Below are 24,325 nucleotides of genomic sequence, written 5' to 3' on the forward strand. Positions count from 1 at the left end.
TCTTCAGGCTGCACCCACTCTACGAAATGCCTTACCACGCACAATAAGACTTACCTCTAGTCTTCAATCCTTCAAGCATTCCCTGAAAACTCACCTCTTCAGACAAGCTTATCAGATTCCAGAATCGACCACATAACCTTCATAGCTTCCATGTCTTATTACATCCCCTCTCACAGTCCACACATAACCTCACACATTGTCTTTCTTTCACATACACCTGACATTTGGTCGATATTCCTGTGTGACATCATGCAGCTCACCAAGAAACTCTGCATTCTGGCTGGACCAAATTGCAATATATATAGCACCTATCCTTGTGTATCAATGCCTATGTCCCTATAGATTGTAAGCTTGCAAGCAGGGCCCTCTTACCTCTATGTCTGTTATTACCCTGTTTTGTTCTATAAATGTTTCCAATTGTAAAGCGCAAAGGAATATGCTGCACTATATAAAAAACTGTTAATAAATAAATAAGGTTCCTGCACAAATGCACTAACCAGCAAGCCACACTGCTCACCTATAACAGGGAGAATAGATTAGTACAGAAAAATGTCTTCCTCTTGTCCATGTGCTTTGTACCTATAACCAATAGTAAAAGCTCTAAGAGGAGGCTTGTGCGGTCATTAGTCTGCCAAACTCACTAGGATAAATAAGCATTACAGAGTTTAGACGGAGCTCCTCTAAAACAGGTGTTTTCTCACTCCTGACCTACCAATTTCATCCTGCCCTCATTGTTGCAATATATTAAAGGAGACTGGCATTATACAAAGTGATTTACAGTGTATTGTAGGATAATCTGTCAGAGGTCTACAAATGAACCATATTTGTAATGTATGAATTAAATACTCTATAATGTAGTGGAATATAAATGGCACCTATTTTTTTTTTTTTTTTTAAAGCATCAATCTACACAGCAAACATCTTCTACAAGCACAAACAGGTTATTGTTACCACCAACATGTCTATCTGTTTCTTACCCTGTATAGTTTGGACAGCATTTCATTTCCAAGAGTCCAGTCTGATCTAATGCACAGGCATAGATGTCAATCACATGACCGGAAGCGGCTGCACGATTTGCAAGAGCTTCAAAATGCTGTCACGGAAAGATATAAGGTTTTTTTAATGCTAAAAATATAATAATGTATATTTTACAAATACACATAAATTAGGTCTTATTGCTATGAATGCAACTGTTTAATTGGTCAATATTAGAACTTAATGACATGAAAAGCATGTTCTCAAACGATCACTGAGGCTTCAGGAGCATTAAATATATGCAAGTCTAAAACAGATGCAAAAAGTGATGCTTTTATTGAACAGGATTTAAGTACAAATTAAAATTCTGCCACTCCAGCTGATCTGCTGGAGTGTCCCCCATAAAATGAAAAAGAAAAGTTATGCATAAAACAGTTTACAAATACAGCGGGTAAAATAAGTATTGAACACATCAACATTTTTCTCACTAAATATATTTGTAATTGGGCTATTGTAATGAAATTTTCACCAAATGTCAGCAACAACCCATGTAACCCATACATGCAAAGAAATCAAACCATAGATGTTCATATATTATGTGTAATAATGTGAAATGACACAGGGAAAAAGTATTGAACACATGAAGAAAGGGAGGTGCAAAAAGGCATGGAAAGCCAAGACACCAGCTGAAATCTATCAGTAATTAGAAAGCAATCCTGCCCCTTGTCAGTGCAAATTAATATAAACTGGTACAGTCCCAATTGATGGCCTATAAAAAGGTGTCACACAAGAAACATTTCATGATGGGTAAAAGCAAAGAGCTCTCTCAAAACCTTTGCAACCTTATTGTTGCAAAACATACTGATGGCATTGGTTACAGAAGGATTTCTAAATGTCTGAATCTTCCAGTGAGCATTGTTGGGACCATAATCCGGAAGTGGAAAGAACATCATTTCGCCATAAACCTGCCACGACCAGGTGCTTCTCACAAGATTTCTGACAGAGGAGTGAAATTAATTATCAGAAGAGTTGTCCAAGAGCCAAGGACCACTTGTGGAGAGCTTCAGAAAGACCTGGAATTAGCAGATACAATTGTTTCAAAGAAAACAATAAGTAATGCACTCAACCGGCATGGCCTGTATGCACGCTCACCACGCAAGACTCCATTGCGGAAGAAAAAGCATGTTGAAGCTCGTTTTAAAGTTTGCTGCACAACATTTGGACAAGCCTGTGAAATACTGGGAGAATATAGTCTGGTCAGAGGAGACCAAAATTTAACTCTTTGGATGCCACAATACACCATGTTTGAAGGCAAAATGGCACTGCACACCACCCCAAAAACACCATACCAACAGTGAAGTTTGGAGGTTGGAACATCATGGTGTGGGGCTGTTTTTCAGCATACGGTACTGGCATACTTCATGTGATTGAAGGAAAGATGAATGGAAAAATGTACTTAGACATTCTTGCTAAAAATCTGCTGCCATTTACCAAAATGCTGAAGATGAAAAAAGGGTGGACATTTCAGCAAGACCGTGATCCCAAACACAAAGCCAAATACACTCTCAATTGCCCAGCCAATAACCTGACTTAAATCAAATTGAAAATCTATGGAAAGAACTAAAGATCAGGGTTCATAGAAGAGGCCCATGGAACCTTCAATATTTGAAGACTGTGTGGAAGAATGGGCCAAAATCACACCTGAGCAATGCAGGCGACTAGTTTCTCCATACATGAGGAGTCTTGAAGCGGTCATTACCAACAAAGGCCCTCATTCAGAGCCGTTCGCTATTTGCGGTCGTTCGTTTAAAAACAAGGGGTGGCTATTCAAATGATCCGTATGCACATTGCAGTCTGTTCACACCTCTAAGTCTGAACGAGCGAGCAAAACATACGCTCGTTTATTTGTTAAAAACGCCCCCTGGCCGCTCACACCATACGTCATGTCCGCTATTTATTAGATTAATCGAGTACATCGACCAGCGTATGAACTGCTCGCTATTCTTGTGGTTGGTGTTTGCTACCACAAATTTGCGAGCAGTTCTGGCTATAAAATAACCCAGTGACGTGGACAATGACGCTGCTGTTTTAAATATACACACCCATAAAACGCCCGTTTTGACCTTTAAGCACGCCTGCGTTCGGATCTCCACTCCCCATTTTCAAGCACCTTCCCCTGTTACCACCCACATACGCCTCATTCTGTCACTCAAAATAGTAGGCACTCGCTATATAGCGTACAAACGATTTTCGGCCGCACTGACTGGTTCGCGCATGCGTACTAAAAACCGTACGCATGCGCAGATGTGCAAACATCGCTCGGAACGAGCGTACTGCCGCTAACGAGCGGCTCTGAATGAGGGCCAAAGGCTTTTGTATGAAGGATAAATAAATTTCATTAAGCGTGTTCAATACTTTTTCCCTTCGTCATTTCACATAACTTAATTTATGGACATCTATGGTTTGATTTCTTTGCATGCGTGGATTGCATAGGATGTTGCTGATATTTGGTGAAAATTTCGTTAAAATATCCCCATTACAAAAATATTTACTGGAAAAAATGATGATGTGTTCAATACTTATACCTTATACCTGGTGGAATATGTCCTCACATTCTCAGGTATAGACTGTCTTGCCCTAATATAAGGCAGCTTCTCTTGTGGCTATTCTAAAGAACGAAAAGGTAATGGGCATTCTAGAAAATGGAGAGAACCCTCTTCTGGAGATTTATCCCAACCTAAAACTGGATCACAATATGATGGAACTTAGGGCCTGATTCAGACCTGCTCACGAGCGCTGAGCGCTCGCAAGCGGGTCGATGGTGCCCTAGTGCGGCCAAGTCGTCACTATGGGTCTCGCATCAAAGGGGGCGTGCTGTCGATGGTGAGTGACAGCACGCCCCCTTTGGTGGGCGTGCCGGGGGCGTTGCTGCCCAGACGGAGGTGTTCCCATGGGAACGCCTGCCATCTGGGGCCGGCCCCACTGACATCACTAGTGATGTCAGTGGGAGTGCTTTTGGCTCTGATAGAGCCAAAAGCACTCCTGGGCTTGCGGCAGCGAGACCCTACCGCAGGGTCTCGTCGCAAGCCTGTTGGTCTTGACCATTTTTTTGGCCGCTCGCATAAGCTGTGGGTGGTCACCCACAGCTATGCGAGCGGCCAGAAGGCAGCTCCAATAATAGGTAGGAGGGCCCTGATTCAGAGCGAGCGCTCTTGTCAGAGCGTCCGGCTCTGAATCAGGCCCTTAGAACCAAATCCTCTTTTCAGCCAAATGCCCTATACTCATGAAAGCAGTAGAGACAGGCAACAGGAAGGCAGTCGTCTAGGTATGTGCACTATTCCCACTGGGTCAAAAGGAGAGGGCTGTGAGGCTGTCAGCAACAGGATGACATTACAAAGAGCTATTGGGATTTATTATGCAATTCAGGTTAAAAAACAAATACGTTTTCGCTGTAGAAACAGTTGCAAACATAAGGAACAGGAAATCCCATTGCTTTACACCAGGTGATATAGATCCTCCAAATGCTGTGGTAAGTTTGGGCCAAGTCTTTAAAACCACGAGAATGGTCTGAACCACAATGTCAAAAAAACAAAACCTCTTATCTCTATGTATCATAGCTTCAAAGCCACCCAATGTAAACCGTGGTAATGAAAGGGGCCCTATCTAAAAAGACCTGGTCTTGGAGGCAGCTGCCATGTTGGACCCTCTGCCATGTTTATAATGACTGTGTACTAAGACCTTCCGGACTAGCCCAGGGCTACAAGAATTACCCAAACGCATCTGTTTTTACCATTTTATTTTTAAGTTCCCAGAAGAATTGCTAACAGTGGGAACAGGCAGATCAAGATTGAAGAACCAACATAGACTCTATCAGATACACCTGTGGATCCCTCATGCTAGGGCAGCAAAGCTCCACCTTGTGGTTCGAACAAGACACTGTAAGGTCAACATCAGACAGAGTCCTCAAGAATCCATGGCAGCTGCCAATTCCATAGTTTAGAAGAGTGCTAGTGATAATTGTCTCCAAGGAAGAGGACACCTTAAGCTGACCCTGCACTAGCCATGTCAGGCCCTGAGACCAAGCTGGTTATGAGGGCAGCTGAGGTGGAGGCAAAAGGGCCCTGAAATGCTACTTCTGGTAAACCTTGTGACTTCTACAGAAGGGGAGCGGGAGTATCTTTGCCCAGATGAAGGACGTGTGGTGACCTGAATGAGCTTTGCAAAAGCCTGGGTAAGGCCCTTGGACCTCTGCCATCTCAGTAGCCGCTGGTCCTCTGCCTCACATGCCACATACAGAGACACTACCCTAGTCTGGGCAAGAGCCAATAAGGAGCAGTCCAAAAATTTTTCCATTGTCCCTCCTCAGAGATATTAAAATATGTAGGAAGAAAAATAAGATTGAACAGCTGCAGTTGCAGAACCCAAGGGGATTGGTATGAAACACCTCTGGACGCATGTCCGGCGGTTGAAATCCCGACACCAGGCAGCCCGGTAATAGAAGATCCCGACCGGTACACTTTCTCACTATTACTAACCCTCTTCCCCCCCTAACCCTAACCCCCCATTAGTGTTGCCCAGCCCTATCCTCCCCCCCCCCCCCCCCCAAGTGCCTAACCCCCCCCCTGTAAGCACCTAAACCTAACCCCCCCTTCCCCACAGCCTAAACCTAACCCTCTCGGGGGTGCTTAACCATAACCCCCCTTCTTCTAGCCTAACCCTAACCCTCCAGGGGGGATGGCTAACCCTAAGCCCCTTCCCCGGGAGTCCCTAAATTAACCCGCCCCCGCGGCTGTCCGCGCCCGCCGCCCGGCTTACCTTCGTTCGGGATACCGGGCGTCGGGCTCTGGGTGTAGGGATAATGGTAGGTGTCAGGATTTCTACGCCTATCATTAGACCCCTGCCGGGATTGCACAGTCGGAAGCTGGCGGTCGGCATTTCAACCGTCGGCTTCCTGACTGCATCCCAACCCAAGAGCCCACAAAAAACCCACCACTTCCCTGCAGGTGAGGGCAGATGGGGAGCAGAAAGAGCTGCTGAGGGCCACCAAGTCCATTCTGGTGGGCTTGCCAAGTAGGAACCACACCAGGATTGCTGTAAGAATGGTGCCTCCCACAGGGCCCAGTACTGAGGGATAGCATCCATCCAAAGGATGTCCCCACTTACCCATACTGTGCCTAGTAAGGTGCGGCTATGGTTGACTGCCCACTCCTCAACCACCCATCCCAGTAACAGGCACCCTGCACCTACTAAATCCCAGCCTCTTTACCTAACTTCTGCATGTCCTAAGAGCAGCCCAGTGCCAGTCCATGGACTATAGTGGCAGTGACCGGGTCCCTGACAAAGTGATCTGTAGGTAAAAGATATTGCCGATCTCTGCACTTTCATAGCGACGACTGAGGGACACCAATTAAAAGTTCAAAAAGTAAATAAAGTAAAAACGTCAAAACAAGAATAAAACAAGGGCCCAGCTCTGGTGGGCAAGGTTTCCCATGTAGTTGATTTCCAGTCAGCAACTCATTGAGGTCAGCTAATGTTTGTCAGAAATGGGTGATAAAAAGACAACAGCACCTCCAACGTAAATACAATGTCACAGTCTAGGCTGCCCAAAGACATGGGAACTTTTTTTATTAGTAGCTTTGTTTATATCAGACAACTTCTACTCTAGTTCTATTTCAACATCTAGTAAGTTAATATTAATATATGAAACAGAAAACAAACAATTTGGCAACGTACAGAAATCCCCCCTCCCCTGATTACGGTGCTGTGCACTTTAGTTTGCATACAGTATAATAAGTGATATTTTTTCTCTAGCTTGAATTTAAATCAAAAAGCTTAAACAAAGCAATAAAATAAGATGGAGGTCTGTAATTAAGTCACCTGATGCAGCAGCAGATTAATGATGGTACCGGTAGCACCTGACTGCTACATGGGTGCACACAGAGGCGCTGTTACAATTGGGTGATATCAGAAATTTCTTGGAAAAGAGGTGTTTGGGGGGGGCGGGGGAGTGACGCACAGAGACGATCCAACTTTAGGGTGTGTTATGGGAGTGTCAAGTGCATGTCGCTGAGTTGTCTGCGTACATAGACACTCAATCGTTCATATTGGAAGCCATACTCAGACGGTAAGTCTGCACCTGTCATAGAGCTGGTGCAAATTTGGATGGTGTGACTGATGGTGGCATCTGAAGACAAACCAGGCGTGTACAGATGCTCACAGTGGGTATCTTAGTCCTTGCACATTTACAAGCACAGATGTACACAGGGGAAGAGCTTTGTGGTGGCATCTGCAGCCGAGTCTGTGTACACATTTGAATCAGGTCCAATACCCCATACCTTGGGAACTTGTTGAATACTGCAATAATAATAGGGCGATTCTTTCCTGAAGCATTTATTGGTTGTGCATTTTGTAATCCACTTTAAAAAGATACTCCTGGCTCATAATCCCATAGTAAATAGAGTCCTGTGTGTTATTTTCTCCTTCACATTATTGTAATGTGTAATGTTTATCTCACATATCTCCTGTTATTAGTAGAGGCAAGATGTGCCCCACTTCCGCCTACACATTCCACCATCCCACAACCTTTACATTTAGAAAGCTAAAGACATTTGTTTCTCAAAATCACTATAGAAATAATCTAGATACTAAACTTCTATGTTGTCGACAGATGGGTGCTCTGTGACAAGTCCCAAACTAGAGAGAGATAAGCAATCCTTACCTTTGTAGCTTTCTTTACATATTTCGCATTGTCCTTTTCAATGTCATGCCAGGAACGGATGGGAATCTTCAGCTCATCACCGACAACCATTCCAGGTCCTTGTGTGGCTGGTCCTCCAATAAACATCAATATCCTAGCTCCAGTGTTAGGAAATGTGCACTGCATATAAAACATGATGTAAAGAGGGTATATTACATTCTCTCCTAGTGTCTTACTTCAGCTAATGTGTTTTTCCAGCTGGAAGGCACTGTTCAGAAGCTATCATACCACCTTGGGTATATTCTGGGCCCTGGGTATTTCAGTTACAGTAAACCAGTTCTCATAACGGCAAGCTGCGTACTGTGTAAGTACTGTCACACCACTGGCAAGCTCTATGAATTGGCATTTAGGAATGAAGTGGGCCTGTGTGCAACAGTAAGTCTTAGGCCAACACCACAAATGGATCACAAGTGTGTGTGTGTAATTGGGGAGGGGTCTTTGACTTACTGGCTCATGTGCACTGCGCACCCAAACCCATAGCAGAAACCCGTGGAACTATGTATATTTTGCTTGCTCTGTAAATATCTTTGGGAGACACTGGCAATATAATAGTAATAATGTATTACATAATAAAAGGTATTATTGTAAACGGAATCGGAATGAAATACCGCCAGCCGCAAGGCCGGCGGTTCGATTCCCGGCAGCGCCTGGCCGACCAAAACAGAGGCCCTGGCAGCGGAAGACCGACAGCGCTGGAAATCCCGATCGTCAATAGGTAAGTATTGACTAACCTAACATCCTAACCTTAACCCTACTTAGGGGTGCCTAACCCTAACCTCCCCCCCAAGTGCCTAACCCTAACCCCCCCACTTCCCCGCTGCCTAAACCTAAGTCCCCCGGGGGGGTGACTAACCCTAAGTCCCCCCCGGGGGTGCCTAACCCTAACCCCCCCCCCCCCCACACCCCCCCCCCCGCGGTTGTCCGCTCGCGGCGCCCGGGATCCCTTCGATCGGGATGCCGGGCGCCGGGGAAATGTCAGGCGTCTACATCTAGACGCCCGGCATTTCACCCTCGCCGGGATATGATAGTCGGGAATACCGGTATACCATTTTAAACAGTAACTAAAAAGTTTCAGATTATTATTACTATGTATTTTATGTTTCACATCTCCGCTTCTGTCATCCCACCTCACTGCACCCATAATACACCACCGGTAGCTTTATAGTCACCAAAGACGGCTTTGTTATTAATAATTGGATGTCGACAATGCTAGTGACTAACAATAGTAACCCACACTATGCCCACCAATTCTTATTCCACTATCTCCTGTATTGTGTGTTCCACACACCTCATAGATTGTCAGTTCAATGAACAACGCTGCTTAATGTCAGAACTTTAAAAATAAAAAGATCAGAATAATATATATATATATATATATTCTTTAACATGTCATATGAGCCATATAATTTAAAGTATGGCCATACATACAATAGTGCATAGAGTATACAGAACATGGATGCCCCACTCATTATTTATATGCATCTATAAGATCACTTACATTACAGGCATGTACATAAATGTGTATGGTGCACAATGAGGCCCATCAGGGTAAAAGTAGACATGCATGTTTGCACTGTACTTACATAGATATCATAGCAAATAAAAAAAAAAAATTAAAAAGCAGTCACATAATACAGAATATTACATATCCAAGAGCTGTTGATACGGGTTCAGTATATTTTGTCAACATTAACCATGTCAACACTGATGAAATGTTGACATGGTCAGAATGTCGACAATGGGGGGAATTCAATTAGCCCCGATCATTTTTTTACGGATAAAAAGGAGAGTTATGGTAAAACTTACCTTTGTTAACTCACTTTCTTCGAAGTCCATAGGGTCCACAGGAAGACATTGGGGTGTAGGTGGGACCTTGAGGACTGGACACCAGCAGCAAAGCTGTTCAATCCCAGGATGCTCCGGTCCTTCCCCCTAAACCCCACCCACAGCCTGGGGTACTTTAGTTTTGTTAACAAGCCCAAGGCAGGAGCAGGATAGGAGAGAAGGAAGACTGGTACACTGAGAAATCACACAGAGAAGGAAACAAGTGACCAGAGAAGAAACCCATAGAAGCCAGGTGCTTTAGGGCAGGTGCCCTGTGGACCCTATGGACTTCGAAGAAAGAGTTAACAAGGGTAAGTTTTACCATAACTCTCCTTTTCTTCTTCTTCAGGGTCCACAGGGCTCCACAGGGAGACATTGGGGATGTCCCAAAGCAGTTGTTCAAGGGCGGGGACGATCCGAAGCTGAGAGGAGAACTTTGCACCCGAAGGAAGCATCCTGAGAGGTAAATGTATCAAAGGCATAAAACCTTGGTAAGGTGTGGACAGAAGACCAGGTGGCCGCCTTGCATAGCTGTTCAGCTGAGGCGCCATGCCGGACTGCCCACGAGGGACACACAGAGCGAGTAGAATGAGCAGATACTGTAGCCGGCACAGTAAGGCCAATCTGCGTGCAAGCCTGTGAGATAGTCATGCGAATCCATCTGTCCAGAGTCTGTTTGTTAGCTGGCCATCCCTTCTTGTGGAATCCATATAGGACAAAGAGGGAGTCCGATTTCCTGATGGAAGTAGTGTGGTCCACGTAGATCTTTAGAACACAGACCACATCCAAAGAGGCCTCACCTGCCGAGAGGTCTGGTGATTTAAAGGCCGGAACCACGATTTCCTAATTCAGATGGAAGCGGGAAACCACCTTGGGAAGGAAGCCTGGGCGTGTCTGAAGAACAGCCCTGTTCTGATGAAATATTAAAAAGTGGGAGTGACATGAAAGCGCACCTAAATCCGATACTCTACGGGCAGATGCTATAGCCAGAAGAAACAGGGTCTTTGCAGTGAGCCACTTGACATCCACTTATTCCAGGGGTTCGAAATGAGGTTCCTGAAGTGCTTGGAGCACCACTGACAAACCCCATGGAGCCACAGGAGGGACAAAGGGAGGTTGTATACGTAGAACACCTTGCATGAAGGTGTGAACATCCGGTATAGTAGCAATTCTGCATTGAAACCAGATAGACAAAGCGGAGACCTGCACTTTCAGAGATGCTAGGCGGAGGCCTAGATCCAAGCCAACCTGAAGAAAGGCAAGAAATCGAGAAACCTTAAAGACTTGCGGGTCATAGTTTCTTGGAGCACACCACTGGAAATACAGTATGTATACCAAATTCTGTGGTAAATCCTGGCTGAAGCTGGTTTACGTGCTCTGAGCATGGTCTGGACCACGGAGCTGGAGAAACCTTTAGCCATTAGGAGGGATTTCTCAAGAGCCAAGCCGTTAAAAACAGACGAGCTAGGTCCGGATGTAGACGTAGACTTGTAGATGATGTTGAAGAGGAATGTCTATGGAGAGCCTTCGAAAATCGGGAGTACCAATGACGTCTAGGCCAATATAGAGCTAAGAATAGAACTGTGCCCCCCTACTGTTGGAACTTTCGAAGCACTCGAGGAAGCAAGGTTATTGGAGGGAAGAGATATGCCAAATGGAAGTTCCATTTCACTGACAATGTGTCTATGAAGGCCAGGTCTGGGTCCTTTGTTCTGGCTCCATAAATTGGAAGCTTCTTTTTGTGTCTTGAGGCCATGAGATCCACTTCCGGAAGACCCCATTTGTCCACTAGAAGCTGAAAGACTTCTGGGTGTAGAGACCATTCTCCTGCATGCATGTCATGACGGCTGAGGAAATCCACTTCCAAATTGAGAATCCCCGGGATGAACACTGCGGAGATGGCTGGGAGATTGCGTTCGGCCCATGTGAGAATGCGGGACACTTCTGTCCTTGCTGACTGACTTCATGGCGTTGTCGGACTGTACTTGTACTGGCCTGTTTTTCAGAATATTCTGAGCCAAAGTGAGAGCTTTGTAGATGGCTCGAAGTTCCAGGATGTTAATTGGCAACCCTGCCTCGACTGGGGACCATCGGCCCTGGAAGGAGTGCTGGCCGGTTACTGCGCCCCACCCTCGGAGGCTTACGTCCATGGTGAGGAGAGCCCAGTCTGGGATCCAAATTGGACGTCCCTTGTTCAAATGGGAAGTCTGTAGCCACCAGGCTAGAGACAGGCAAACCTCTGGGAGGAGGCCCATCGTCTGAGATTTGAGCAGATGGGGTAGCCCGCTCCACCTGGAGAGTATCAGGTGTTGTAGGGGCCTGGAGTGAAACTGGGCGAACTCCACCATGTCGAAGGTGGACACCATTTGTCACGATTGGTGTCTGTGAGTTACCTGTCTCAGGTGATGAGAGGAATTCAACGGAGACCGGCATGACTGGAACCACAGATGACGTAGATAGCTCTATTGCAAGATTTATGTGGCAGTGAGAACTGCCTTTGATGATAAATGACAGGAACTTGGAACTTGACTCTGGACTGGAATAACGTGGATTGAACTGATGAACTTGAAACTTGACTCTGGACTGGAATAACGTGACAATGGCTGAACGGAAATCAGGTAATGCTGAGACGAGGGCTAAAATGCTGTGACAAAGGCTGGAACTCAGGTGCAGGCTGGATTGGGTAATTGGGAATAACAGGTTCAGGAAGGAATGGGTAGGTCTGTGAGTTTAGGTTCAGGGAGGGAGTGGGTAGGTAGAAGGAGCAGGAGTTGATCCACAGCAGGAAGCAAGGCAGGGAAACACGATGCAGGTTTGCAGGGTGCCAGGGACCAACCAGGAGTAGGGCTAGCAGCAGAGCACAGGACTAAGGTCAGGAGCACAGAAACTCACTTATAGCTGATGCAGAAAACACAGGAGTTGCACTGGCCTGGGAACTAGCAGGATTACTGGATTGCCAGGTAAAGCTGAAGCAGGTTTTCTGGATTGCCAGGTATTGCTGTAGCAGGGTTTCTGGATGCACCAGGGGTTGCTGTCAGCAGGAGCCAGGGATACACTTATACACAGAAGCAGCACAAACCATACACCACGAGAAGTAATGAGATGTTCAGGCCCAGAATGCTATCAGGGGAGGATATATATACCCTGGGTCTGGCTGCAATTGGTGGATATGGACAGGTAGTCTGGCAGTAGCATTCCGTGTGGTGGAAGGCACAACGTGCAGAGGGAGTACTCATCTCTGCAGCACTGAGAATCAGAACCACACCTGCGATTCCAATCAAGACTAGCAATGCTCACAGACAGAGGAGAGCCCAGGTGAACAATCAGTGTGGAAGGGAATGCATACAGAGAAGTGATGCAGCCAGCATGATCACAGCAGGTCCTCCAGGCAAATTACACATATAGATCCATGGAGACAGCTGGCAGTGGTAAGTCAACAGACAAAAGGTGAAAACTAGACAGGGTCGTGACACCATTGATCCCAATGCCTGCATTACAGAGTGAATTGACACTCTGCGATTGTGGAGCAGTCTGTGTAGTTTGAGCTGGATTGCTGAAATCTTGTCTGCTGTTAGGAAGAGTCTCTGAACTTGAGAGTCCAGGAGGGCTCCCAAATGTACCATCCTTTAAGAGGGAGTTAGGGAAGATTTTTTCTAAAGTTGATCAGTCAACCGTGCATTTGAAGAAAGGCAATGGTTACCTGCAGATGGCGGTGAAGAGTCTCTGGAGAGCTGGCCAGCAGCAAGAGATCATCCAAGTATGGGAGAAGTCTGATCGCTTGACGACGAAAAGAGGCTGCCGTAACTGCCACGACTTTGGTAAAGACCCAGGGGGGGGGGGGGGGGGGGCATTGACAGGCCGAACAGCAGAGCCAAAAATTGGTAATGTTCTGTAGTATAGCAAACCAGAGATATTGTTGATAAGAAGGCGCAATAGGTACATGTTTTAACCAGTCATGTTGCATGAGCATCCACTACTGATGGAACTTCCCATTTAGTACAATCAGTAGCTGGAAGAGGGTAAAAGGAACTGAACCATTTGAGAATTTGAAACCTTTTACCGGGTATATTCCAAGCTTCACTCATGTGATCAGATAGCTGGTCAGAGTGCGGAAACTCTGGTAAAACTACTTTTTGTTGTTTAAAAAGTGCGTGGTTTTTCTTATGGACCGGATTCATCCTCTTATATTTGTAAAATAGCTTTTACAGCTCTCACAAAAGCAGGTATATTTATTTTAGAGGGTTGCTCCTCTTCGCCAGAGACGGAGTCAGAGTGTGAGAGGTCTGCGTCTTCTGCCTCCCCAGATGATATACGAGAATCAGATAACTGTGTGGACTGGGAAGATAACACAGCACGTTTAGTAGGCTTAGTAGGTAACGGCTTTTCTTTTTGCAGCATTTGCTGAAAAACCCTAGAGGTATCTGCCAAACTCTGTAGTAAGGTAGACAGTACGTCTACCCATGGGGGAGGCAAAGGATTTGCATGGAGTACCTGCTGTGGCCATTCCACAAGGGAAGCTACCACGGGGACTGTTATGTGGTCCGCATGTTTTGCCAGCATCTGTGAAAAGGCAGCCCGTGGTGGGTCCTGAGGGAGAAACACCGGGGTTGAGGTGCCTGGAGCTGTATAACAATTAGTACAGAGACCATCCTTAATTATATCCTCTGGGGCTAAGCCCGCTGAGCAGGACTTACAAGACACCAAAGTAGGAGCAGCAGCATCAGGCTGCTTGTTATTCTTTCCTCTGCCAGACATAAATAATAAAATACAGTGCAGTGAACACCCTGCAGTATATGTAATATGGCACAGTGCAGTGTGTTACAGCACTATATAGTATGTGATAGCCCTCACAATTATATAGGAGATGTGAGGTACAATGAACCCCCTATACCTTAGTATGTTCAGTATATAGTAGGATAAAGGCAAAGGTAAAAGATTATAAGATGACAGTATGGAAAGTAGAGATTAGCGCTATCACAAGTAACATACAAACACAGAAAATCGTTACATGTCTGCAATGGGCAATAAAATCAACTACACAGACCGCAGTGGCTGGTAGAATATAGCGCTGTATAACATTGGCCGAGGGAGAGGTATACAGGGAGACTGGAGCCAGCGTTGCCGGAGACTTGATTGCATAAAATGGGTGCCGTGTGTCTCTGAGGGGGCGGAGGGAGAAGGAGCAGCAGACCAGGGACCACCAGGACCGCAGTGGAACTGCGTTCAAGGCTGGGGGAGGAGTTGCAGTGAGAGCGCCTTCTCCCCTTGCTGACATAACCACTGGGTCCCCTGGCCTCTACATATGCCCTGCGCCAGTGAATTATATGCCCCGGTGGTCTAGTGGAGTCGTGGGTGCACCAGTGTCCACATCAGTACCTCCAGTATGTCTCCTAATACTGGAGGTAAGACTGGGTAAAAATGCAAGTCCCTGCAAACGGGATTCCGCCTTACCTGTACCCTGAATTCCGGGCTGCAGTCTGGGGTCCGGGGAGCCTGCTAGTAAGACCCCGCCGGGAGTACCTAGCACAGGCTTGGTGTCACGGCGCTGCGGAGGGGTGATGGGGTGGCAGCACAGACGTCCAGATGACAGTCTGGTGCTGCACGCCCGTTACAGTAAAAGTAGAACATAAAATAAATCATAAAATTAAAGCTTGGGCTGCTTAATGCAGCCCTCTGGTATAATGGTGATCCAGCTCCTGCCGGACACCAACGAAACTGAAGTGCCCACAGGCTGTGGGCGGGGTATAGGGGGAAGGACTGGAGCTTCCTGGGATTGAAAAACTTTGCTGTTTGTGTCCGGTCCACCAGGTCCCACCTTAATGTCTCCCTGTGGAGCCCTATGGACACTGAAAAAGAAACAGGACTTACTGCATTTTTTTTTTTTTACCTTTTGCCAATTCAATTAAAGCCCGTTTTATCCACCCGGAAAAATTACCTGTTTTCAGGTGAATACACATAGGATCCGTGATAAGTTCACTTACCTATGTGTTTTCGCCACATGCTATCCGATAACAGGGTTGATATAATTTAAAGCAGTATTCTCAAACCCAGTCCTCGGATAAGTGCATGTTCTCCATATCTCTTTACTGAATGACACATATTAAAAGATTCACACGTGATGCTAATTATCTCACTCATGATTCTGTGAGGAGACCCAGAAAACATGCACTGTGTGTGTGTTCCAAGGACTGGATATGAGAAGCACTGCTTTAGAGGAACCCAGGGGTAGATGTATTATGGGTAGATGTATTATGTGTCGATATGGGAGCTGATACCGCTTCTCCCACATGTATTATTGAGGGGTTTGACAGTAAATAACAGGGCGATATACGCCCGTCATTATCGACGCTGCTATCTATAAGATAGCAGCGCCGATAAGCGGGACTATGTATGAACGGTCAGTGGAACTGACCATTCCGACATGTGCAGCTATCGATATCGACATCTGTAGATGTCGCTGCCCTACTACCACAGCTAGGACAGCAACCTCCTTGCTGCGACGGCTGCCGGCTCCGGGGGCTGCACGCGGGATCTCGGAATGCTTGCAAGATCCCGCGCATGCCCAGTGAAGCCGGCTGGGAGTGACACACAGCACTAGGCAGGGATCGCCGGATGGGGGAGTTTTCACTCCCCCACTCCGGCAGATGAGATGTTAATACATCTCATCGTTAGTGCTTCCTGCTTCGCATTGGTAAAGAGGCGAAGCAGGAATAAATTTACCCCCAGTCACTTTCAGAAAATGGTACATAAAGTGTACACAAAAAATAGACAAAAGTGGAAACTTAAAACTAACACAAAGGATACACAATTTAATAATCTAAAAAAATATTAACAGCCTACTGCAGCTTGTCACTTGCAAGGAAACTTGGCCATTAGCGTTTTTAAATTTTATTTTATATTATTACCACTCAATAATGCAATCACACAAACTGATGGTACCTAGTGACTATTCAGGCTAGGGACAATGACTAGGCCTGAAAAGTTATAAAGTATGGAGAATAGTGTAATTTCTAAAGAGTTCACAAAACACCCTGCAAATAGGAGACCATTGTGCGGAAATATTTAGGTTTTATAACAGTCCAACCAGACTACAGCACTCTGTTGTTACCTCAAGAAGTCCAACAGCAATGGAAAGGGCGGCGCCTGATGATCTCAGGGGCCTCTTGCCCTGCGGGACGGGCCATGGATCTCGTTGAAGCTCTCCTAAAAGGTCGGTAAGGTTCATATCAATGTTCTGCACTGACTGCAAAAATCTGTTAGGATAAAAAAAAAAAGAGGTGAAAGAATAATGAGCATGACGGAAGTTCACTCCGTGCTCAGGAGTAGCCTAAATAACACTACAAAGGTAAGCAAACAGGACAGAATATATGAATAGTATAATAAGAGTGCTACTACTACAGATGATTCAGTCAAAATGAAGGATGGTAGATTTAATGGAAATGTAGGAAAAATGTGGTAAATTTGTAAATTAACCTCTCAACTGAGGTGGTAGAAAGTCCACAGAAAGTCCTATTTAGAAGAGAAAATTAAACAGTCACACTATTTAAAGCGATGAAATTTAAAAAATAATACACTTTTCTATGAGTCTCTAAGAAATAATAATCTCACAGAAACTGAATTTTGTTTTTCCCCCCCACACAAAATTTATATTTATTTACAAGATAAAAATGTAAACCAAAATGTGTACATCAAATGTTAAAATATGTACACATCTTATTAAATAATATATATATATTTATTTATTTTTATAGAAAAAAGTACCTTATCTGGTACGCTGTTTGGAATGTTTTCTGATTTAATCCACCAGAGGGCGCCTCCAGTTTATCTTTGTTCATTATATTGATTTATAAACGGAGACCAACGGCACTTTCAGCTGGACGCCACCCTTTTATCTCAGAGTAATGCTTATGGACTTCCTTGTTTTTGGTCAATACATGCTTTGCAACAGTGCCAAGTGATTTATATATCATGTGTGAGGGATTTTATACACAAAGATAGACACTCTTACTCGTGCATATGATGCAGCCTATATCACACTTTCAATAAGCACCATCTAATACGCTTATAAAACAGAAATCAACACAATATGTAGAAAGTGGATACTGGTGCTTCATTTAACAGAGATACTTCATTTTTGTTGTAGTAAATGATCTGAATATCAGATATAAAAGTGTCCTTGTAGACAATGATTTTTCTTCCATATATTCTCCGTACACATAAAAAGGAAACAAGACGACTGATTGTGTAGTATTTCCAATACACTGATAACACCCATAGGGGTCGATCCAATTAGCCGCGATGATCTCGCCGACGCGAGTCATCGCGGCAATGGGCGTACTTTACGGCAGCCCGAACTCGTGGAATTTTGTTCGCAGCCCCATAGGGCTGCGAGCAAAATTCTACGTATTTGGGCTCATAGCGGGCCACGAAGGGTGCGAGATGCCGGTCCTTTGCCGGTATTAAAACGCTGTTGTAACGGCAACTCGCACCCTCTGCGGCTAATTGGATTGACCCCTTAGTGCTTAATTAGATGGAACAGTGTTGATAGTGTCTCCACCCATCACAACGTGTAAGAGAACGCACCTCACTTACATAACCATATGTTCTAAAGTGTCCATAAAGGTATTTTTAAGTTCTATCACCAACGTATACAGTATATGCATACACCATGGATATATTATTGTACCCCACTCACAATGTGAGCATCAGATATCCGTATATAAAAGTATCATTATGTTCCAACTTCTTTAATTCTCATAGGTCATAATGTGTAAAAGACCCACAGCCGTTTCACCACGAGGAATACGCAGCTGAAGCTCTCATAAGGGTTTCACCATTTCTCGTCTCTTTTTTTTATGTAGCATAGTACTCAAGAAAAAGATTGCGTTGGTGGAGTACGTTACAGGAGCAACCTAGATCTGAGCAAGCAACACACCTGTGAGTGCAACAGTCCAGACTTGCCATTCTAGCACCAGGTTAATATTGCTTGCCCTTTATATGCTCTCTGGCATTTTTTTATTGATGTACAATTTTTTTATTGATGTACAGTCTTTTAGTGATTTCTGTATCTTATTAAATATATTGTTTTACCGACACCCACTGATTGGTAATTATTTTACCCGTAAAGGGTACGCGCTATAAATATTCCCTGTTGTAAAACGGCTGTGGGTCTTTTACGACATTATGACCTATAAAAATTAAAGAAGTTGGAACATAAAGATGCCTTTATATACGGGTATCTGACGCTCACATTGTGAGTGGGGTACGATAATATATCCATGGTATATGTATATATACGTTGGTGATAGAACTTAAAGATACCTTTATGGACACTTTAGAACATATGGTTATGTAAGTGAGGTGCGTTCTCTTACACGTTGTGATGGGTGGAGACACTATCAACACTGTTCCATCTAATTAAGCACAAAGGGTGTTATCAGTGTATTGGACATACTACACCATCAGTCTTCTTGTTTCCTCTTTATGTGTACGGAGAATATATACGGAAGAAAATAGAAGAAAAATCATCGTCTACAAAGACACTTATATATGATATTGAGATCATTACAACAAAAATTAAGTATCTCTGTTAAATGAAATGCCAGTATCCACTTTCTACATATTGTGTTGATTTTATACACCCATTAACCACTTTTCCACTATCTAAATGAGGTAACTTATAAACGGTTAAAAATACACAAATACAAAGTATATCCGCATAAAAGAGTCCGGACACCTCGCCCAGCAGATATGAGAGTTCCCACTTCCAGGCAGTGCCGACGAGAGCCGCGCCAGGCCCAGGTGACAGGGGGCGTGGCCTCATCGAGGGAGGCGTGGTCACGCCCCCTTAGAAAAAAATAAATATTATTTCAGCGGTGCTGCGCACTGGGGAGGGGGGCGCTGTGTGCCCCTCAGCCCAGCGCACAGCCAATGGGGGGCTCGATCAGCGTGATCGCTCCCCCCATAGGCATAGGAGACTGCCCTGGCAGCCACGAGCAGTCTCCCAGTGCAGCCCAGCACACAGCAGCGTGAACCGGGCTGCTGTGACTTAAGAGGGAGGGGGAGCGGCACCGGACCCCCGCAGCAAGCCCGGGCGCAGGTAATTTGTACCCGCCCCCCCCCCCTCTCGGAGCCCCTGCTTCCAGGATTACTGTAACTGGAGTACAAATCTGCTAACTGCTTCTCAATGTGCTGTACACTGCTTTAGTGACCAGAATACTACACATACCTATTTGAAGGAGGAGGTTGCTGAACTTGTGGCCCACATCCTGTCTGAGCAGCCGGAGCTTTTGTGAGTGACAACATTTCCTAAAATGGAACATTGAACTATTTACAACCCAGGTATACAAGGTAAAAGCAACAGTCTCACAACAGATCAGGACAATTGAAACTAAGCATCTGGAACGGTATTTTTAAGTTTTAAATTTAAAGTGTATTAAGACTGGATTAACTGTGTGCTTGAGGTTTGTTACAGTAGAGCCCTTTGTAGCACCATAGTGTTGCATACACAAGTTATTTATTTGATTAGGAGTGATTATTACTCTGCCCGCACATGCTGAGATGTTGCAGCTGACATAGGTAAAGTGGCCCAAACTAGGCCTGAAACAACTGCCATGTCCTATAACTATCTGAGAAATGAATGAACAGGATGGTAAACGTGGCCAGAAAATAACCTGCAGGTGACCGCTATCGGCCTGTGAGTGTGGTTATCTCTCAAACAAAATAATAGGCCCCAGTCATGACCAGATGTTGTCCAGACATTTGGCCTGAGAGGCTGAAATTACAAATTTCATTCAATTTTGGCATCTATGCGTGTGGCCAAAATGAAGACGATCGTATCATTAGTGCCGAGCAGCCAGATGGCTCAGCATATGGTCAGCTTTACATGTTCAATACCCTAGATCAAATCTGCTCCGAGTCATGGAAATGCAATGTGACAAAGACTAAAGGTAAACATGATGAAAACCCCCAGTTTTAAGGAACAGTTTCTGACTTCTGTAACTCACCTGTAGTTGTTTTGCTGTCAGATCTTTGGTTCCACGGAAAACGTAGCTCTTAGAAATGCCCTCACAGCCCAGTTCATGTACATGCACCATCCGCCCAAAAGTGATGAGCCCCACCAATGCTGTTGGAGGCAGGAGGCTGAGAGACATTTGCATTGACTCCTTCAGAGCTTGAAGGTCTTCATCCTCCATGCAAGTGTCCACAACATACAGAAAGATAAGCGGCATCTGAGGACCTCGCTGTGGGCATAAGGCAAAATGACATATGTAAAAGAACATCAGCTCCTCCAAATGTTTTAACCCATAGAAAGCAGTATTAGTTTCCGTGGATTCTATTAGATGCCTTAAGCTGAACACAGTAAACGTTGAATTAATGCAAGATATTGCCAGCAGTCGTGCACAGAAGCAAGCATGGTCACAGATTACAGCACATTGGGGTAGATGTATGATAGCGGCACTTACTGTGCCGCTATAACGCTTCCCGCTTCGCCTCTTTACCGAGGCGAAGCAGGAAGCACTACCGATGAGATGTAAGAACATCTCATCGGCCGGAGAGGGGGAGCGATAACTCCCCCCTCCGGCGCTACCCGCTAGAGACCGCAGCGCATCAGCCTAGTGCTGAAGCGCTGTGTCTCTGTCCTGGCCGGCTCCACTAAGCATGCGCGTGATCTCGCAAGTATCGCGAGATCCCCGCGTGCAGCCCTGGAGCCGGCAGCAGCCCCAGCACGGACAGCGCTGTCCCTGCTGTGGGGATAGGCTAGCACCAGGCTGTAGCTGTCGATAACGACAGCTACAGCCGGACGAACGGTCATGCGGTATGACCATTCGTACATGGCCCTGCTGCTCGGCGCTGCTATCTTGTAGATAGCAGCGCCGATAATGACAGGGGCGCCCCTGTCATTTACTGCCCAGACCCCCGATCATACATCGGGGAGAAGCGGTCTAGGCTTCGTATATCTCCCCCATTGTGTGGAACGGTCTATGAATTGTACACATTGTTGCATTTGTGCATGGGGCACTTTCAAGCGGGATATCTATTTTGTGCTTTTGGACAGGGAAAAAATATTTCCACATAAGACTTCACTTAAGTCTGGCGATGAGAGTGTGGACATGAGACCCAGGGTAGAGAGGGACCTGCTGCTGAGAGTTTAAAATTTAGGAGAGAGTAATGCTGAAACAATAAAGGGCCTAAGGGACAGGATGGCAGGTGGTAGTGTGCTGGGGGAACGGTATTATGCGAGGAAAGCAGGGTTGGCTGGTTTAAGGCACCTTGGTTTTAACCAAATGTTGTAGAGTAATAGAGAAGTGTCCATTCTACTTATCTGTGAGAAATCATTGGTCACTTTAAAAAGAGGGCAGTCTCAGGACCTGATTCAGCAATGCACACTAGTGCACTGCTGAACGCAGATTCCCGATGTTTGGGAATCGGCGCAGGCGCCAGATCCATTCAGCGCGCATGTGCAGGACCAGTCTGTGAGTCCGCTTGCAAACTGGCAGCAGACTGTCAGTGAGGCGGTGTCGCCACCGTTGTGGGAGGACGGGGGGGGGGAAGGAGGCCAGGATCTCTTGGCCCCTTCCTCTAAACTGCGGCGGCTTGTTGTGGGACCCTATGGGTCACCGCAGCCGGCCGATGGTACGCAGATTAACCGATGCTGCGTTGAACAACGCAGCTCGGTTAAGTAATGCACAGGGGGCGTGATGCCTCCTGTGCATTACCATATCTGCAAAGGATCACAATTGCATAGGGGCCTGAGTGTAGCTTTGCAATTATGATCCTTACAGAATTAGGCCATCAGAGCGCAGAGGGCGGAAATCCCATCGTAGGGTATCAATGAGGAAGTGAAACAAGTGGATTAAGGGTTTGTACACAAGTCTCCAAAGTACTTTGGAAGAGGTAGGGGAAGATATAGGGTATATTTGAGGATAGGAAAGATGAACAGATTTTTGAATAAGGAAGAGAAAGCGCCCAAGGAGAAGGAAAGGTTGAAAAGTTAGGCAAGCAGTGGGGGTGAAGGAACAAAGAAGTTGGGAGGGAACAGAGTCAAAGGGATGGGTTGAGGGAGAAAAGGCAGAGAGAGTAGGGGGAAGGCTGTTGTTACAAAAATACAGAAATTCAAATATCTCAAAAATCTTTAATCACAACAAAACAAGAAAAAAATGTACAAACAAAACAGTATTCTTCCTTCTATTTATATTGGGTATAAGTTACATCCAATAATTATTATTAACAATGAAAAATATGTTTTTCAGAACAAAAATAATCGTTACAATCTGCCCCCGACAGGGTTGGGGCAAATTGTTACTGAAAAAAACAGGATTTTGGTACTTACCAATAAATCCCTTTCTCCGATTTCATAGGGGACACTCGAGGCTTCAAGACAGTGGGGGTATAGACAGTGCTAAGTGGGAGCGGGCACTTTAAATTTTAAGAAGCGTGACTAGCTCCTCCCCCTCTATACCCCCCTACAAGCCCAGTCTTAGAATACTGTGCCCGAGGGGAGCTGAGAAAAAACAAACGGAAGAGGAGGAGGCGAAGCAAGTACACAGAACATATAAAAAGACTGAAATAACAGTAATACAACCAGAGAAATCAAACAGTTCTCTAACAGTCATAACATAACATGACCACAACCCTGGCAGGAAGGAACAGCGCAGGGTGGGCGTCCAGTGTCCCCTATGGAATCGGAGAAAGGGGTTTATCGGTAAGTACCAAAATCCTGTTGTTTTCTCCTTCATTCACTAGGGAACACTGGAGGCTTCAAGACAGTGGGCACGTCCCAGAGCTCCCATTACGGGCGGGAAAGCGCTGAGAACCCTGCATAACAGACCGGCCATACTGCGCTGCAGAGGCCGCAAACATGTCAAATCTATGAAAAATAATAAAAGTATGCCGGCCAGACCAAGTAGCGGCCCGGCAAAGTAACTCCAAGGACAACCCCACTGCAGCTGCCCATGAGGAACCCACTGAGAGAGAGGAATGCGCTGTAATAAAAGACGGAGGCTCCCTAGATGATGACATGTCTGAAAGTCAGACAAATCCAGCGGGCCAGCAAATGTTTGGAGGCTGGCTAGTCAGGACAAACAACATCATACAAAACAAACAGAATAAAACAGCATCATAGAAAACAAATAGAATGTCTGTTCTATGTATGGCTGCTGTCCTCTCCACATAGATACGAAGAGCGCCAATAACATCCAAAGATCTTGAGGAAGGTGAATCCTGTGGAAGAACCGGTACCACAATAGGTTGGTTGATGTAGAAAACCGAAACCACCTTTGGAAGAAAATCCATTTCGTACGGAGTTCCGCTCAGTCCTCATGAAATACCAAGTACGGAGGACGACAGGATAGAGCTCTCAGTTCTGACACCCTCCTGGTTTAGGCCAGTGCGAGAAGAAGTGTTACCTTCCAAAAAAGGTATTTTAACTCCACAGACTCCAAAGGTTCGAACAGAGATGATTGTAATGGCAAATTATATAGTATGTACACATATAAGAACACAAAAATAGGATATATATGTGTGCAGAAACCACCGGTGCACCCACCCTCATATGAGTATGAATAAGTGTATACACTTTTGTTGAGTGTATGGTTAGATATGGTAATGCTGAGTTTGTATTGGCAATAATGACCGGAGATGGGTGTTATGAAGAATATTGTGTTCTTTATTACATTCTTTGTAATGGAGTCACAATGCTCCAGTATCATGCTCACATACGCAACCTCAAGGTGATTTGGGCTGCGAGTGGCTAAAATAAAGTTCCGA

General features: G+C 45.4%; 1 protein-coding gene across 3 annotated transcripts in view; it reads right to left on the minus strand.

Annotated features, from left to right (window-relative positions):
* The window catches only part of LOC148442460 (protein transport protein Sec23A-like), a 128,548-nt gene that overhangs the window by 65,786 nt on the left and 38,437 nt on the right, over positions 1-24,325 (minus strand). For all 3 annotated transcript variants that reach the window (XM_088463909.1, XM_088463910.1, XM_088463911.1), the window contains exons 5-9: positions 20,563-20,799; positions 19,785-19,864; positions 16,665-16,809; positions 7,694-7,852; positions 978-1,093 (exon numbers count right to left, since the gene is read on the minus strand). In XM_088463909.1, the coding sequence (XP_088320035.1) occupies positions 978-1,093; positions 7,694-7,852; positions 16,665-16,809; positions 19,785-19,864; positions 20,563-20,799 (737 nt within the window). The remainder of the gene's footprint in view (positions 1-977; positions 1,094-7,693; positions 7,853-16,664; positions 16,810-19,784; positions 19,865-20,562; positions 20,800-24,325) is intronic.

Source organism: Taudactylus pleione, unplaced genomic scaffold, assembly GCF_031769625.1.
Source record: "Taudactylus pleione unplaced genomic scaffold, aTauple2 ptg001497l, whole genome shotgun sequence".
Classification (NCBI taxonomy): domain Eukaryota; kingdom Metazoa; phylum Chordata; class Amphibia; order Anura; family Myobatrachidae; genus Taudactylus; species Taudactylus pleione.